The sequence below is a fragment of the Meleagris gallopavo genome, chromosome 3 (assembly GCF_000146605.3).
Source record: "Meleagris gallopavo isolate NT-WF06-2002-E0010 breed Aviagen turkey brand Nicholas breeding stock chromosome 3, Turkey_5.1, whole genome shotgun sequence".
Taxonomy (NCBI): Eukaryota; Metazoa; Chordata; class Aves; order Galliformes; family Phasianidae; genus Meleagris; species Meleagris gallopavo.
The window spans coordinates 50045957-50063095 of NC_015013.2; the positions used below are offsets into that span (position 1 = coordinate 50045957).

The 17139-nt window shown below is 39.1% G+C and overlaps 1 protein-coding gene across 1 annotated transcript in view; it reads right to left on the bottom strand.

The window, feature by feature from the left end:
- The window catches only part of CDH2 (cadherin 2), a 102132-nt gene extending 86339 nt beyond the window's left edge, over positions 1–15793 (bottom strand). Inside the window, exon 1 of the mRNA XM_010708857.3 lies at positions 15660–15793. Coding sequence (XP_010707159.1) covers positions 15660–15744 — 85 coding nt within the window. The 5' untranslated portion in view covers positions 15745–15793. The remainder of the gene's footprint in view (positions 1–15659) is intronic.
- Between the last annotated feature and the right edge of the window lie 1346 nt (positions 15794–17139).

Below are 17139 nucleotides of genomic sequence, written 5' to 3' on the forward strand. Positions count from 1 at the left end.
TAAGTCTGTTTAGGAAATTAAAATTATTGGCAAAGCCACACTGTATTGCATTGAACAACCCCCTCCGGCCACAGCTGTCAGCTCATAGTCTCAGAATCAGGATCTGCCCAAGGGCACTGATATCGCTTGTAGCTAATAGTCTCATTAGAAGTCAAGGGCAAACGAAAAAAATCCACAGAAATCAGTATGAAATGCTAATGTAACTTCTGATGCTCAGATTACATAGTTGCACATCAGTATTTTGATAGTACATTTTTTTCCTAATTTCCAGCTTTCATTTAAGTGAAAACCCACACAGAGAAATCGTTCAAGTCGTAAGAAAAAGCAAGCAGTTAACTCCTGAGCGCGAGTTCAGATTAAATAAAATTAGGTATCATAAAATCTTTATCTGAAGAAACACACCTATGCCATCAGATACAGTATGGTATTATCACAGAGAATAGTGCATTAATTATTAGTCTCCAGAGGCATCTTTACTCCTATTCATCTTTGAATGACCGACATTCACTATAAAAATCACATAATATATAAAAATAACTTGCATCCCTTGCCTAGAATGTAAGATCTAGAGGAGATTCTACAATCGTCAACAGTTGAGATATTCCGAAAAAATAAAAATCTAAATACCAGAAACTTCTATGTTTGATACTGATTTTAAACTAATAAACAGATTTGCCTTGAATTTCATTGCTAGAAACTCTGGAACTAATTTTCTCCATCTTATATCTGCACATCCCACCAGTTTTGACACATTACTTTTATGCTGCCCACTAATTTGAGAAGAGAAGCAGACTGTGCTATGTAAAGATCTTAGGAGCAAATAATTTGAAAAGGATACTTAAAAAATGTTGTTGAAACAAGCCATGTTCTTCAGGTTAAATGGAAGCATTCCTGCTGTTTTCAATTCCAACTTTATCAAACTGATTATTATAAGGATTGTTTTTTCTTAACCCCACTTACTACAGTAGAAACACTTGCAATTAGCCTTCAACTTCAGTCCTGACCACTTTGCTCTTAAAAAACACCGGTCCCTGCCACCCCCAGAACTCACTGCAGAAAACTGCTGGAGACCTCTCCAAAGGATTGCCTTAGAAGTCCCCTATGAACAAATGGGGTGAGGAGAAAAGGCAGAAAAGCCACAGCCTCAGCCACCTGTTTCCCCCACCCCTCCCCGTGCTGACAAAAGTGCCTTGCGAGACCTGACAGAAGATCTCTAATTTTGTCTCAGCCATTCCAATTCATATTCGTTGTCTTGGCTTCAGTACAGCCTTACTGCTATTTCAAACCAGGCTCTGACCCACTGAGGCTGAAGCAGGGCATGCAGCCTGTGATCAGTCGCACTGCAGGACGGCAGCCTCCAGCAGAGCCAGCACACTGCAGGAGGCAGCGGCACCTTCAGCAGCTGCAGAAGGCTCCAGCTGAGCCGTGCTTCAAAGCTCCTGACACAAAGGAAAGCCCCCAGAGCTGCCCAGGCAGACTGTCGTGTTTTACATGAGTGGGGGTGGCTGAAGAAGCAGCTCAAGATGGATGCGTACAGAAGGGGCTTCCAGCTACAGCAGTCAGCCTCGCTCACTTCACTCCGCTTTGTGTGTTTGTGATAAGACTTATGGAACTTCTGGTCTAAACAGACTGCCATTTGATTAAGGGGTTAGTTTAAGGATTGATACAGCAGTGAGAATGAGAATGGACAGACTGGAGAAAGATTAAAACGATGCACATCATACTCATATTTCACAGAAGGGCTTCATTTAACAGTGAAATACCCATGATTTACACATTCATTAAAAAAAATAATCACAGCAGAAAGGTCATCTCATTTGCATACTAGATGATCAAATAAGCCTTTCAGGTTTTGCAGATCTATTGCACCTAAGATGACAGCAAAGCATTACTATTGGCCAGTCACTGATGTAGGATGAAGACCTACAAAGGAGGGAAGTAGATGTAGCTGGCATGCGCTCTTGGCATTACAGTTATGAGGAGGTGGTCTGGCAGTCCAGGAACCCACCTCCTTCCCTTCCTGCAGAACAGCCACAGGACAAGCAATCCATCTGGCAGATCCAATGGAATATTGGTTGTCCTGCTTCAGGCAAACTGCCTGCCTGATCTGCATTAACCCACACTGAGGATGCACAACTGCTGTATCCCATGCAGGAGAGGCATTAGGAACTCAAGTTAAGGCTGAAGAAGTGTGAGACTGATGTTTTCAATGGCAACTATTTTTATTTTTTAACCCTTAGGTCACCACAAGTGTAATATAGAATTTCAGCCTTCAATTTAAGAAGTTCAGTCTAATAGGGCTCCACTGTTACCACTGAAGGAGAATGGGGTTGTTGAACTTTCTCAAGTGTGACTCACATCAGAAAAGTGGTACCATTCAACCTCGTATCACCACAGATCATTTTTCCCCTTCTCTCTCCCAGGCCACCACCCTTGGTCCTGTTATCTCTTACAGCCCCAAACCAGACCAATGTTTAGTTTAGCCACTTCATCCACAGCCACGTAAGTCACTCTGCATCAAACCTCTTAGCGCGTTCCGATCTAGGAGAGTCATGCACAAGCTGGACAACATCAGCACCTTATGTTACTCCACATTTATTTGATGTTTGTCTCTCACTAGCAAGATATACTTTGTAATTTCTGAACTGCTCCTCTGCAATTCTTATGTACTCTAATTTGGGGAAAATCGTACTCTTACTGTAAAGGGAGCTTGGAGCTATCAATCTCCTAAATTGGTCTCCTAATCTTCTTGGTCTTTGTCAGTAAGCCCACGTGCCAGCATCTTTTAAGTCTTTCAGTGTGTTTCATAAACCACACTATTGCTAGGAACCTGCAGTATTTATCAGAGAGGGCTTAAGACACCTGAGCAATCCAATTATGGAATTCTACAGCCTGCAGCAAAAAACATTTTACAAGCTAAACTTTAATGGCTTTATTCACTGCACTGAAGAAAAATTATTTCAAACACTTTGTAGAAACAGAAATTCAAAAGATGAGAAATACAACATCCATCTGCATGCGCACTGATTATAAAACGTACTAAAAGAGACCATGTATAAATAAGCATTGATCCCCTGATAATTTTATCAGAACTAAGCAGGTACATTATGCAACAATCCAAAAACACTGCTTGTCCCTTACTGAGCAACAGACTCGACCATTCTCTCAGCATCCTCAGCAACACAGTTCTTTTCCTGACCAAATCCAAGAAGAACGTTCTCATACAGTACCTACCTAAAGTTACACAGCAGCCTTTCAGCAGATAGCACGTGGGCTTAAAAAAACATCTTTTTCTGAACTCTTCTTTGATTGCCCTACAAAAAGGTTAACGAGTGAAAGTTTACAGTCTGTGCAAGGAGCACAAACATTTAGAGCTTACTTACTCAGTCCATTATTGATGAGCTGTGTTATAAAAGCAGCTTCAAAAATTGAGAAGCAGATTTGTGTCAGATCACTTATTCAAGAGGAATGCACTTTTAATTTAAGATCAGCTGGAATATAAAAACCACAGCTACACAGACTGCCTTTGCCCGAAGCAAACCTTCAACCCCATGCAGTCAGACCACAGCAGCCGCGGGAAGCTCTGCAGGGAGCACACAACAGAACAGCTCCTGCAAAATAGTTCTGACGGACAGGAACACCTGTACTTCCACCAGTCTTTGTTTCTTCTAAATAATGATCCCATTAAAGGCTAGCAAAATTTTATATTTTAGTGTTCAATTTTTTATTTTGGGTTTTGTTGCTCTGTAAGTTATAGTCTTTGTTGCCAACAAAACAAGCAAACAAACAAAAAAAGAACTAGCAGATCTTTACCTTTCCTGAGGATGAAGTGATCTGTTTTTATAAATAGTGGCATGTACCATAGTCAAATATTTAATTGCAAATGACAAGATTTGAATTAAATGAGACTTAACACAGTCAAAGTGCAGACAGTGACATGCAAAATTAAGAACAAGGTTTTGTTTTGTGTTCTTTTCTTGGATTTATTTTGTTTTTAATTTCAACGCAATATGGACTTAGGAAACATGCTGAAACAACACCAGGGGTTACAAAATTACCTCCAGGCCTAAAAACAATAGATGTACTTTCTGCTTCAAGCTGTCTCAACTCCTACCGTAACTTACCTTAACTCTGCATCTAAGCACTCTGTTTCACCGCTCTCCTGTTCTAGACTTGTAACATTGCTACATCACTGACCTTCTCCTGCTACTTTAATTTGCACAAATGCTCCCTACGCATTTTCCATTAATTGATTTTTCTACTCTTATGTAATAAGTACATTTTTAACGTAAACTTCCTGCAGAACGTTTCTCCTGCAGAAGAAACCAAACCAACCAATGCAATGTTTGCAGAGCCTCCAGACAAGCTATCTATCAGTTAGAGGCTACTGGGCACAGACGGCAGGCTGCATCTGACCTGGTGACCTAGAAAGGACAAGCGGTCCCCCATCAGCCATCCTCCAAGAGATGAATTAATGGACTATTTTTTTAGAAGAGCACACACATGCACTAAGGCATGGTAAAATAGTGTGGCTATATGAAAAGAAAACATACACTGAATTAGAAGTTATTTTTACGGTATAAAAAGTGTACCAGCTGCTTTACAGAAAACAATTAACACACGGTTTGTTTTTTCCTTCTTGGGAAGAACACAGACTACAGCCAGCATTGAAAACTGATTCTAAGCTACAAAAACAATTAGGTGTAATGAATGAATCGTGATTTGAATGTGGTTTAGAGAAATCTACTTCAAACAACTGCTGGCATTAAAGCCAGTGCCAAATAGTAAATACTATGGACAGGATGTAAGGAGTATGTGGAGATGATACAGTCATACTTTCACCTGACAAACAAACAATACAAAAACAGAGGGTGCCCAGCCAATTATCAGCATGTCAGTGGCAATATTTCATAAATTGAAAAAAAAAACAAAAAACAAAAAACAAAAAACTGAAGTATGCATTTTAAACATGACCTTTATTTTCTATTCCTCACAACAGTACCTATGAACAGATTTTGTTGCATGGTTCTCTTTCAAATTTACTAACTACTTTAAGCCAGGCATGTAGACAAATGTACAGTTTAAGAGCCTGCACTCTCTATACAGCAGAAAGCCCCAGGACACAAACACCAGTAACATTTTACGCATCCGGTTTCTGTCACAAGACTTAAGTGTTAACATATAAATGAGTGTACTGCACAGCAATTATTATATTAATGAGCGTAAACAGAATCCAAATCCAGGAAGGTCAGAATAATTCCCACTGACCTCAGCTATGCATCAAATCCTATTTGCAAAGCTAAAAACCCAAAAGAAACAAAGACCAAAAAACTCCCAGAAATGCTCAGTATTCATTAACCGCTACTAATGTTTAAAAGCCACTCACTTGTAGAAGAAAAGGGTTTTTCTCCCCCCTCTCTTTTCATATGCTTGAATCAAAATGTTGACTAATACAACCAGTTGGCCACCATTAATAAAGCCCCATGCCAAAAGAGAAGCAAGAGCTTAACCTCCACACACACGTGTTTTTCATACAGGTATGCTAAATGCAGAAACCCAAAGTCTATTTACATAGATGTTTTGCTTGTATTTGATTGCCAGTTTACTTATATTTGAATATCAATTTGCAAGCTAATTAGAGAACATCGCTAAGCCCGTTACAGAAAAATAGTGCTCCACCATTAACTGCAGTGCTATCTAACTAATTCCTTTTAAGACTGGCTTCAAACACCATCTTCATCTCCATTCAAAACAATTAGTGTACATTTATTTCACATTTTAAACTGCAGAGAATCAATTTTTTAAACACTTTAACAGATTGCACTGCTATTTTGATAGCTTTTATGTTACAAATTATGCTTTTAGGGATTCGTAACTTTCCTATTTAAGGGAATGTTAAACTGGAACTCACAGAGGGGCTTAAATAATTCTTCTCTACAACCTGAGAGCTATGTGCCATTAACTTTCAAAAACAAACAAAACCTTGTTCTTGAAAGAGCACAGTACACAAAAAAGAATCTGCTCCTGCAGGCAAGCCATAATTTCCAACACTGCTCACAATTCTACCAAAACCTCATAGATGGTGAAATGATACTGGAAGAACTCAACCCGGGTGTCCAGTCCTTGGGGACTACCAGCAGCAGGGCAGCCATGGGTCAGCTGCTGCCAGGGCAGCACACTGCCAGGGCAGGCCTCAAGGTGCTGCCCAACCCTGGAGTAAATCAAACAGCAGTAGAAAGGGAGAAAAGCAAAAAAAAACCAAACCAACCAACCAACCAAAAAACCCCAACAAATAAACATACAACAACAGCCTGCCACCAACAGAGACTCCAGTGCTGTGGAATCTCATTTAGCTGTGACCTTTTCTTCCATTACCATCAGCAGACCGTTTTGCTCACTAACTTATCTCCTTTCCCAAAGCAGGTCCATTTCTTCTCTCCTCTCTCCATGCTGGTGCCAAGCAGTGCAAATCTGAACAAGAAACATACGTGCTGGAAAAGGCTAGAAGGAAATATGTAGAGTGTCAACTGCTACTTCTGCCTACTTTACAACTGCTGATGAATTTTCAGACAGAAGGACATCTCCACAGGAAATCCACAGCTTGGTTTAATTGCAGTGTTATGAGATTGAGGGAAGGAATGGCAGCCTGTGCCTATGTTGGCCAGCTGGGGCACCGCTCACACCTTCTATCTTTTGACTGCTTGGAATGTGTTGCTTACCAGACGAATGGAACAGAGAGGGAACTGGTTCGATGGGCAGAAAACTGGAAAGTAACACCAACAGCTGTTCCTGGGATTTCCTTCTGAAGAAAGAGCTAGAAGAGTGCTTATGAGTCCATACACCATTCTTAAGGTCCAATATTGCTTCTACCATGCCCAAACTCAACATAAGCCACGTAGTAAATCCTCGAGGGAACCAGCTCATCATAAAGGCCTGGAATAGTTTTGTTGTCAGGACAGCTTGCACTCATCCCAAAAACCACATGGATGCAACGTACTCTCAACTCAAGGGAAGAAAGCTGCATTAATCATAGTGAGAAACAATGAAACATACCATCATCATTACTAGTACCAACTCACCTATAGCAAGCACGCAGCAATGCTTTTCCAAGCTGCTCTATAGGCAGCAATGGATATCAATACCTCAAAACCCAGAGTTGTCTCTGGAAGAGAGAACATGTCAGTGCATGGCTATGAGTGTTTCTTTAGTGGAGTTCATGTCCTGGCTGCAAGATCAGTTTATCTTCAAAAGACTCTTCCTTCTGTCTCATTCTCTCTTCCCCCACCAGAATTTAACCTCACTTTTTCTCCCTGCTTTCTGAGGGAAAAGTCACCCAGATAATGTATATAGAGAATACTGCAAAACCAGGTGCGTCACGTTGAACTGAAAGGCTTTAACAAGCATTAAAGGCCAATTCCCCCTCCTACAGCTTAATAAGAAGATAACAACAACTCCAGCTCTTTTTCTTCTCTCCACAACCTGCTGCTGTTCCTTGCACTGTTTTCTATCCCTTCTACAGTCTCAGCTCAGTGGGGCTGACTGATGCTTAGGACATGCCATAAAAGTCCGGAAGAGAATTTTTTTAAAGTTACTGTTTCCAGGTTAACAAATATGCTCACATTAGGCATCAGACCATGACACATTCAATCAAAAATAATGAACCCAGCTCACTGCATTCAGCCAGCAGAAGAGCAGTTCAAAATGTATTTGAATTTGCCAACTGACATCAAAGCCTTCAGCACAGCAGTATTTGATTTAATGTAGTTACCAAATGTTTAAATACTACTGGAATTTCTATTGAGTACGGTAGAATGTTCTGTAATTAAGGGTACTTTCCATAATATCAGTTCAATAAGATGCTCCAGTAATTTTGTCTCGATGACTAGTCAACAGATTATCTTAAATTGGGAACTTGAAAGAATAATTATATATACCATGTGTATCTTATCATGCTAACACAGGCAGCCTCACCCAAGGTTTTGCTCCATGTATTCCATATACTGATCCTTCTCTCTTTATAGAATTCTTAATGCTGCTGTTGCCAGGTGATGATAAAACTTGTCTCCTACCACTGAATCAATTAGTCATCCTTAAGGGCAGCTTTGTTTGCTCTGGAGGGCCCCTTTGCAGAGCTTTGTATCTGCCATTCCACTCCCCTGGAGCATGGGTCAGCCTTGGAGAAAGCTCCAACTACAGCAATTCCAGGAAAAATAACATCCCTCTGGGAATCAAGGCCAGATGGCACAGTTTAAAACAGAACTAAGGCTACATTAAATGGTGTCAGAAACAGATAAAACCAGACTCAGCTTCTGAGGCAGAAACTAACACCTACTTTGCCATCCCCGGTTGAGCCATGCCAAGAGCCTTACTGAGGCAGCTGATGGCTCAGCTGTCTTAATTCATATTTCTACACAGAGAAAGGAGACTGCATTTGAGATCCTCTTAAGTAACTATCTGAATATAGGAAAAGGGAATAAGCAGTAATTAATTCACTGCATTCCAAGTAAATGCACCATAAACAGAAATGACTATCAGAGCTGGACTAATTAAACAAGATAGTAATTTACGGATTCCAGAACACTGCAACTATTCAGGATCTGCGTAATTTCTCCATAGGAGTATTTTTCTCTCTATCGAGATATATTTGGAAGGACCTACAATGAAAACACAAGCAGAATTTTGTAGAGAATAGTTGTAGAAAATAAAGGTGAATCAAGTTCCCTTTTCTGGAAAAAGCAGAGCCAATAGTTGATTAAGGATTTTTTGTTTGTTTCAAAACGTGTGTGTGTGTGTGTGTGTGTGTTTATGAATTTGGGTGAAAGTGTGTATACACACACACACACACACACACACACACACAAACTTTCACCCCAATTCAAATATTTCATAAAAAGAAAGCATTTTGATTAGTGTGTTTGCAAGTTTCTTTCAGAATGGCTTCTCTAGAACTCAAACAATAAATTTTTTGACTACTGGATATACAGACTGATCCAAATGCTACACTTCCTAGCAACTTTAGTGCCAGCACTGTTCCTGAGGAATAACGGAATCTTGTTTTTGAAATTACATGTTTGTCCTCTATAATTTATTCCCTCTTTTATGTATGTAAAGTTTAACATACATCAACATTAATTAGTACCTCAATACTGGAGAGTAAAATCAGGTATTACAAGTCAGATGTAGAATTTTACAGAAATAGAAGAAAAAAAAGGAGTCACTATTCAAGTATATATCACTTTTCACTAAGTTGAGCATGTTTTATTCATACTCCAGGATATATTCCACTTTTAACTGAGGAGTAGAGGAAAGGAAGTAGGAAACAAAATCTTAAAAAAAAAACAACAAAACCAACAGAACTCTCATGCTTCATTAAAAGCAAGCTCTGTTTTTCAGGGAACAACTGTCTGAGAATAAGTTAAAGAGTTTGGCAGATAAACAGGCAACAGAAATAATAAAACAGGTGCTGTGCTTGTGTAGTTAAAGCAAACAGAAGAAGTTCTACCAATCCAGGATAGTAAGCTCAGTACTGACACATGAGAATTTAGGATGCTGCGGGGAACACAAAAAGGACAAACAGGAAGACTGTTTGAGAAAAGAAGAGAAAAAGGATTAAAAGGCAAGAGAGTAAGAACTAGAATACAACTGTAACAAAGTAAGTCAACAGGCAAAGCATCACCAAAAAGTGGCACTGAAATTTACTCTGCTTCACGTGGGAAGAGGACAAAACCAAACTGACTAAATGTTAAGCAGGAGTGGTAAGAAAAACAAATATTCTCAACATAAGCTTCTTAAAAGAAAAAAACAACCCAACGAAAAACAACATTCTTACTCCCGCTAGGGCAAAGAAGCGTAATGAGGAGCACGTGGCTGTTCATTGAGTGCTTTATTTTTGGGGGGGGTGCAGGTATGGTGTGCAATAAAGAATTTTTTTTAAAAACAAAATATTTAGGAAGAATGGAAACAATTTCTTTCAGCTTTCCAGCAGCTCACAGAGAGACCCCATCCATCTGAGAGTCTTTGGCTGTCTGCCTGGAAGGAACTTGTCAAATTGTCTTTTTTTGCTAATGGCAAGGAGACTTCAAACAAAGCAGTTGCTACTTTCATTTTTTTTCCTGCAAAAACACAAACTTTTTTCAGTTTGGAACGAGAATTTCCTCTTTGAAAATAGGATTCTGCTTTCACTTTTCCTGGCTCTACTCCTAACATTCACTGGAATATCAAAGATGCCAGTGTACGCTACCATAGGAAGAACACAATTGCATAAAAGTGTTGTTTTCTTTTTATTTATAGCAAGGAATAAAACATAAGCCTTAAAAGCAGTACTGCTGTCTTGTTTTAAGCATGACGACTTCCAGAAGGAATTTTATTCTTCATTGACGATGGACATTTTTATGCATAGAATGATGAAAATAGCAACAGCACCAAAAAAACAGACGCTGAGTGCATCTGGGATTGCCAGAAGATGCATCACCTGCACTACCTAATGAAGAAAGCAATAGTTACATTTAAATACCAAGCACTCTTAAACATTAACCTTGGGATTGATTTTCTTCAGCTTTGGTTACTTAGAAATCAGCTGTCCAGTGCAAGACCAGCTTCCAGACTTCCTTATCACCACTGGAGAACCACCAGGCTCTTGGGGAACAGTGTGTCCCATACAGAATTGAGTAATTTGGATGGATGAACTTATCTCTAACATCATGCAACTCTACAGCAAGGTGAAAGAGCAGCTCTCCATCCCCAGAACCTCCAGTCCTCCCTCACCACAAATAGTTTTTGAGAACCATCCCCATCCACCATGCTTTCCTCTCATGCTCAGGCTCCTTCCATTAACCAACAAATATCAGTGGAGCTTACTATCTTCAGCTACACAGCCACCAAATCAGAGAAAAAGTTATGCTCACACAGGTACATGGCGTGCACCTGCAAATGGCACCACAGGTGACTGGACATGGGGACACACCTAAGACTGAGGAGACCCCAACACTATGAAAAGAAATAAAGCAAACAAGGGAGAAATTCCTCACCCTAGTGGCACATTCCCAGCAATATGTTTCTGAATTGTTTTAGAACAAGTTATGTTCAAAGTTGTAAACTACAAAGTCAGTCAGTGGAAATGCTGAAATCAGAATCTAGCATCAGATATCAAAGCATTAAAACAAAGGTTATTTACTTAGAGCTTCACTGCTTGGAAAGAAAAGGCAGCAAGGATATTATGAGTCCATTTAATCATACAAGATCTATCTGCAGAAACCTGGGGACAGGGAGCATGAGCTATATCCCAGATAAGTTGACCAACCGCATTCAATTTGTGGTTTCACAACTGCTTGGTACCAACCTCAAAAAGGAAGGGAAGCGGAAGCAACTCCGTCAGCTTGCTTCAGCTTACATAGCTCATGGAACAGTGGTATTAGTCATCCATGATCACTGCTTACCTCCATGACCAACACTAAAATATTTTCTTCCTTTCTCTCTGCAACTTCAAGAGCTTAGAATTATTTGATAGCTACACAATGCTCAAACAATGCATTTAAGAATCATGTGTAGGCAACAAATTTGTTTAGCAGAGTACTAAAATCATGCTTTTAGTAACAGGACACAACATTAAAATATGTGCAGTGTTAAAAAAAAATAAATCACTGAATTATCAGACTGAGAGTCTGAAAGTTTAAGATATTTTTCTGCAAATAATTGTTCAAGTAACCTTTCTAGGTGGGTAATTTTAGTAGAAATGCATTATTCTTATCTTAAAATTTGCAGGATATAGAACAGAGATTAGATGAACAGGTTGGACATGCATATCAAGTGGCCAAAGTATTTCTTTCCTGGATGAACTACAAGACTCTGAAAAAACGAGCACTAGCAAGGACATTTCATATATTAAACAGAACTCTCTCTTCAACTTAACCTCTTCTTCTCCAAATACTAAATATTATGCATGACACTTAAAGTACAAATTACATTTTAAATAAAGAAACAAATAAGAAGTACCGTGTCTGTAAATTCAGGTTAGATATCCTCTACTAGGTGACCTCTAGGTGAAGTCTGGTGAGTTATTCATATAAAAATTGTTTTATTTAATACTGAAATATTTCAATCTTCAAATACTTAACAAATACATCCAATTCTAGAAGAAGGCCCAAATAACTCCATAGTTTTATCAATAAGATAAACGCTTTTTTTCTGGTGCACAAAGTTTCTTTTAATTTTCTTTCGGAGACTTATTTTTCTCCTCTTTCCCTTGACAGAAATGAAGGTGCTGGTACTTAGCTCCTCCCAGATTCTTAGTGAAGTCACTGTAATACCATCAAAGCATCTGAAGCTTATTCAGAATATATTTCTCCATCAACTTTTCACAAATCATATCAACTGAATACAGGGAAACCAACTTAATATATGCCCTAATCCACAGAAGGACAAGCTAGTGAAAGTTAACGTAAGCTAGCCACATGAATAAATGGAGAAATTCATTACAAATTAAAGAAATATATTTTTTTCCTCCATGTAATAGGAATAACTCTGATCCTTCCTGGAATACAGGAATATAAAAAAAAAGAGTATCATACAGCACACGGTAGAACACTGCCCCATACTCTCAAACCTAAGCATTTCCTATAAGGATACTTAATAATCAAATATCCCAGATTACTGTAACAACTGAAAAGTATAGATCAACAAGTCATATGATTATTCTATTTTTATTTACATTTTGGTGAGAGAGATTGAAATTGAAGAGCTTAGAAGAAGCTTATCCCCCCCAGTGGGCAAGATAAAAGCACACAAACATGACAGATATTAAACATCTTGTCTTTTTTTTGTTGTTCAAAAATTTAAGAAACAACATGTCAAGAAAACATCAAGTGAAGTTCAAATTATTCTGCAACTGACTGAGAGGATCATAAAGCCTCTATGTTTGTTGTAGCAACGCACAAATCCAAAGAAAATTAGAGCTTTCAATTCTAAATCACACAGAAGACTTATATACGTGCTACTTCTGAATTCATACTAGCATAATTATGCAGTTAGATATGAATAAGGCCACTGAGATCAGAATCGGGCCCATGGTTATACTTAAGAAGCAAATGTCATGCAACTATACATAACTTGTAGCATCATCTGAATCTAGTTCAATAACCAGAAAATAGGCTTTTGACAACAATAGTATTTCAAAATGACAGTATAATTAAATTTAAGTCAAAGCTATGCCATGATGGACTGTATGTTTATCTGTAACCACCAAATGATATGCTTTTAAGCATGTCAGAATTTTTCAAAAGAATTAACCATTGCAGTAATGCAACTGAGGAAATGGTAGTAGAAAGCAAACTCCTCCAGGTCATTTCAAAACCAGTTGATGCTGATGTCATACAGAACACGCTGTATGCTCTGTACATTTTTTCCTATTTCAACTTCCCTAAAACACTATGCATTTTAATACCATTCAAGGACAAACAGTATGCCTCACTCATTTCAAAGTTTTAAAAAGCAACAGGAGGGACTGTGTGGTCGGGATGAGTAATGAAAAAGGAAGTCAGTTTTCCATCTGTACGTTACTTACTCAAAAACAATTAGGGCTGGTCAGTCATTATCATCAGATTTGTATGAGCAATACTGAGAATCAGAAGGCAATTCACTTATTTCCCAGACAGCAGAAAGAAGCGAGAGAGATTTCAGAAAGGAACTTAATTCCATGAAGACAATTTCCATGGGACAGGGCATATCTCATGAATTCATGTCATTTTCATTTTATGATTAACCAGCAGCATTATAATCAACGATTACGAAACAATGGTTCAAGAAGGCACCTTTGGAAAGCAGTTCCCTTCTAAGTTCTCTGTTGTTTCTGCCCCTTTCTCCAGGTTTCCAACATCATCTATGGAAGGAGTTCTCAGTGTTGATGACTACTGTAACATTCTACAGCAGAACGGTATATTAACTCCCAACTGGAGGAGCAGTGAGGGAAATTCCTCTGTATTATCTTCTCAGTTAGCTGAATATTTAATTTAATGCATGAATTTCTAAGCTATTCTTCAATAAAATAAAAGAATGTGGTTGTAAAATATATTTCCTTGAAACTGAACTGAAAATGCTTTAATAACCAAAGCTGAAACACGATAAAGGTGATTGATTCTTCGATTCTACCTGCATTCACGTTTCCACTATACTTTTCAAAAGCACAACACAAGTCTGTAAAAATGTAATTAAGGAGAGATACTGGTACATACAGCATGCAGTATCAAGACTAGAGCTTCTACTTTGTTTTGCAGAGTTATTAGAACGTTTTTCATTCAAGAGTCTTGATCTGTGTAACCGTACTTATATGCGAGAGAAAACAAAAAATTAAATTAGCTATTAAGATGTATTTGAAACTAAGACTGATGTTCTTAGTTCCGTAGTTTCAAAATTAGATTGAATAAAAGCAACATTGATGTCAGCAGTTCAGAAAACAGTGAAATTTATGCAGATTTTTTAAAATGTCATTCTTTCACAAAGTTCTATACTGAAACTTAGCTTATTGGGAAATTCAGTAAAGGCTCACATCAGGTGCCTCTGTGTTCCACAGATGGCTACTCTAGCCCTTAAGAGACAAGAAGACAAGAAGGGCAGTGAACCCAGTTCCCCACCCAGACGGCTCCCAGGCACACGGGCAGACCTACTGACTTCAGCACATCCCACGCAGAAGCAAGAGCTCACACTGGCGGAGCTTGCTGCTAGCTGGGGACTTGGCTAGCCTTTGTCTGGGCATCGTGCCACTCAGACACAGATACGTGCCAGGGCAAAGCAGCAGTGCACCGTCCGAGAGATAGCACTGGCATGGTGCTGCGCTGCCTGGCAAGGCTCCTCTCTGAGCATTGAGAGTTATAGCCACTGACCAGGGCTCTGAGGTTGCTGCCCTCAATGTAATTCCCTGTCCCATGTCTTGCCTTCCACAGGTGCCTCTCTCCTGCGGTTACTACGAAAAAGCAACCTATGTTGCTGCCTAAATTAAACTATCCTCTCCCGTGCTATGTTGCCTGTAGGTATGCAAAAGTTTGAGCTCTCTTCCCTATCTTTGGCAGGTACTTAAGGAGCATAGTCACTTAATTCTCTACATATAGCCAAAAGTATGCTCCCATACAGCCTCCCATCTTGTCTAACAAATACATATGGAGAGGCAGGGCTGAGGCCGTTATCCCATGTGACTTCCAGCCCAGAGTGCCGCCAAGGACAGTTCCCTACTAAGGGAAGTATGGTAGCATTGATCTGTGCACGAAGACTAGGTGCTAACTGCAGTACTTCCATGGAAAATAGAAAGCAGAAGGAAAGCTTATTTTACCTTCTCAACACTCACACATGGGTTCAAATTACAGGCAGATGAAAAATCAGTTTAAGGGCTGTAATAGGAAGTATACATGGGAAGACTGTGCTAAGAAAGGGAATTATTGGACAACCATGGGAAGATTTGAGACACTATTTTTGGTGAACATAGGTCCATGTGCTGTCATTAACACCAACCGATTTTCCAGGTCCTACAACAGTAACCAAACAGTAAGGAAAAATTAACTACATAAAAACTGATATTCCTTTCTTAATTTGTGTCCTAAGAACGAAGATCTTCAAGACTAATTTATGATTAAGATTCTAGGCAATAAAAATCAGAACATCTTTTCTAGCAGTACCATTGAGCAGAGGCTGTCCTCCATGTACACTCCTCGACACGACTGCACTGTGCACATCTTCAGGAAATCCCATCTTGCACAACATGTCTTCACAAGTTGCTTTTATCGGTGCCTGAAATGCAAGACAAAATTTATGTAATATCACAACCCTTATTCACCAGAGAAACATTCCAGTTAGCACACATTCCATTTTGCTGCTATCTTGTACAAACAGCATCTTTGTTTCTATACGACAGCAATTAGAAGTCCGAGGGCAAAGGGTTAATCTCTTTGATAACTGGAATGGAAGGAACAAGTCCCACTTGTCTGGTAAGATCTAAATAATACACAATCTTGATTCTTCTGACAACTGAACATTTCAACTAAACCAGTCTTTGAGACTGAAGTGGAAAACTTAGGGGGAACAAAAACATTCCTTCCTCTGGAAATAAATGTTGCACAAAGACAAATGACTTCTTTTTTTTTTCCATGGCCAGATATATTTGAGAGGAAAGACTTCAGCCAATGATTTAAAATGCTTTATTTAGACATCTCTATGTGAGGCTGCTCCAGTACCTGTAACTTAAGACAGAATGTTGCATTTGCGGTAAAGTAACAGTACTTACATCTGTGTTAGCAAATAGATATCATAGCAAGTCAAATGATTCCAATGCAATCCCCATCCAGTGAACATTAGGTTAAATAAATAGCTGCCCTTCACTGAATTTGCACAAGGCAAAAGAAAAGCATTTGAAACTGTTCTCTCACTGGTAAAGAAAGTCTCCCTTCAAATCACATTTTTCTAAATTTCATAAATGACTTTTTATTAAGAAAGATAGTAGAGCACAAAAACTTTTTTGTTCTGTAGAGGATTCCGTGTTCAAAATATACTGACAGGTAAGCCAGTTTTGAAGACAGTTTGCTGCTGTTAAAAAAAAAAGCATCCAACTTGCTGTGGCAAAAGACTATGATTTCTTTTCAGTGGATTGTTTTTGCCTTATTTTAGAGCTGCATAGTACAGCCAAGCTTCCATGTGGCTAAATGACCAAATAGAGCAAAACACCTCAAACTGCACAAGGCAGATGAGCTCTCACACCACTACGCTGAACTGCATTCCAGACACCGAGACCTCTTGAAAAAAATCTGACATGCACCTACACACTATGTAAAGACCTATTCACATGCACGCCCAGATGTAGTAGTATGTGGACTTTGTTATCATGAGCAACTGTGTGCTTTTGTACCTAAAACTGATCACGTATTTAAAAAGATTTTCCCTTCTACTTTCTCAAATGGGTTTTCCTCAAGTGGAACTACTTGAAGCCATGCTGAAGCACACACCAGCATACATTTCGCAATAGAAGCCCAACAGGAAAGAGGGAATGAGAAAAAAAAAGAAGGATGGAAAAAAAAGGAGATGATGGTGCTTCACAAGTTTACCACCTTCCTGAGCATCAGAGCACCGACTCAGGGCATCAGGCAATTACGTCCTAAGCTCTGT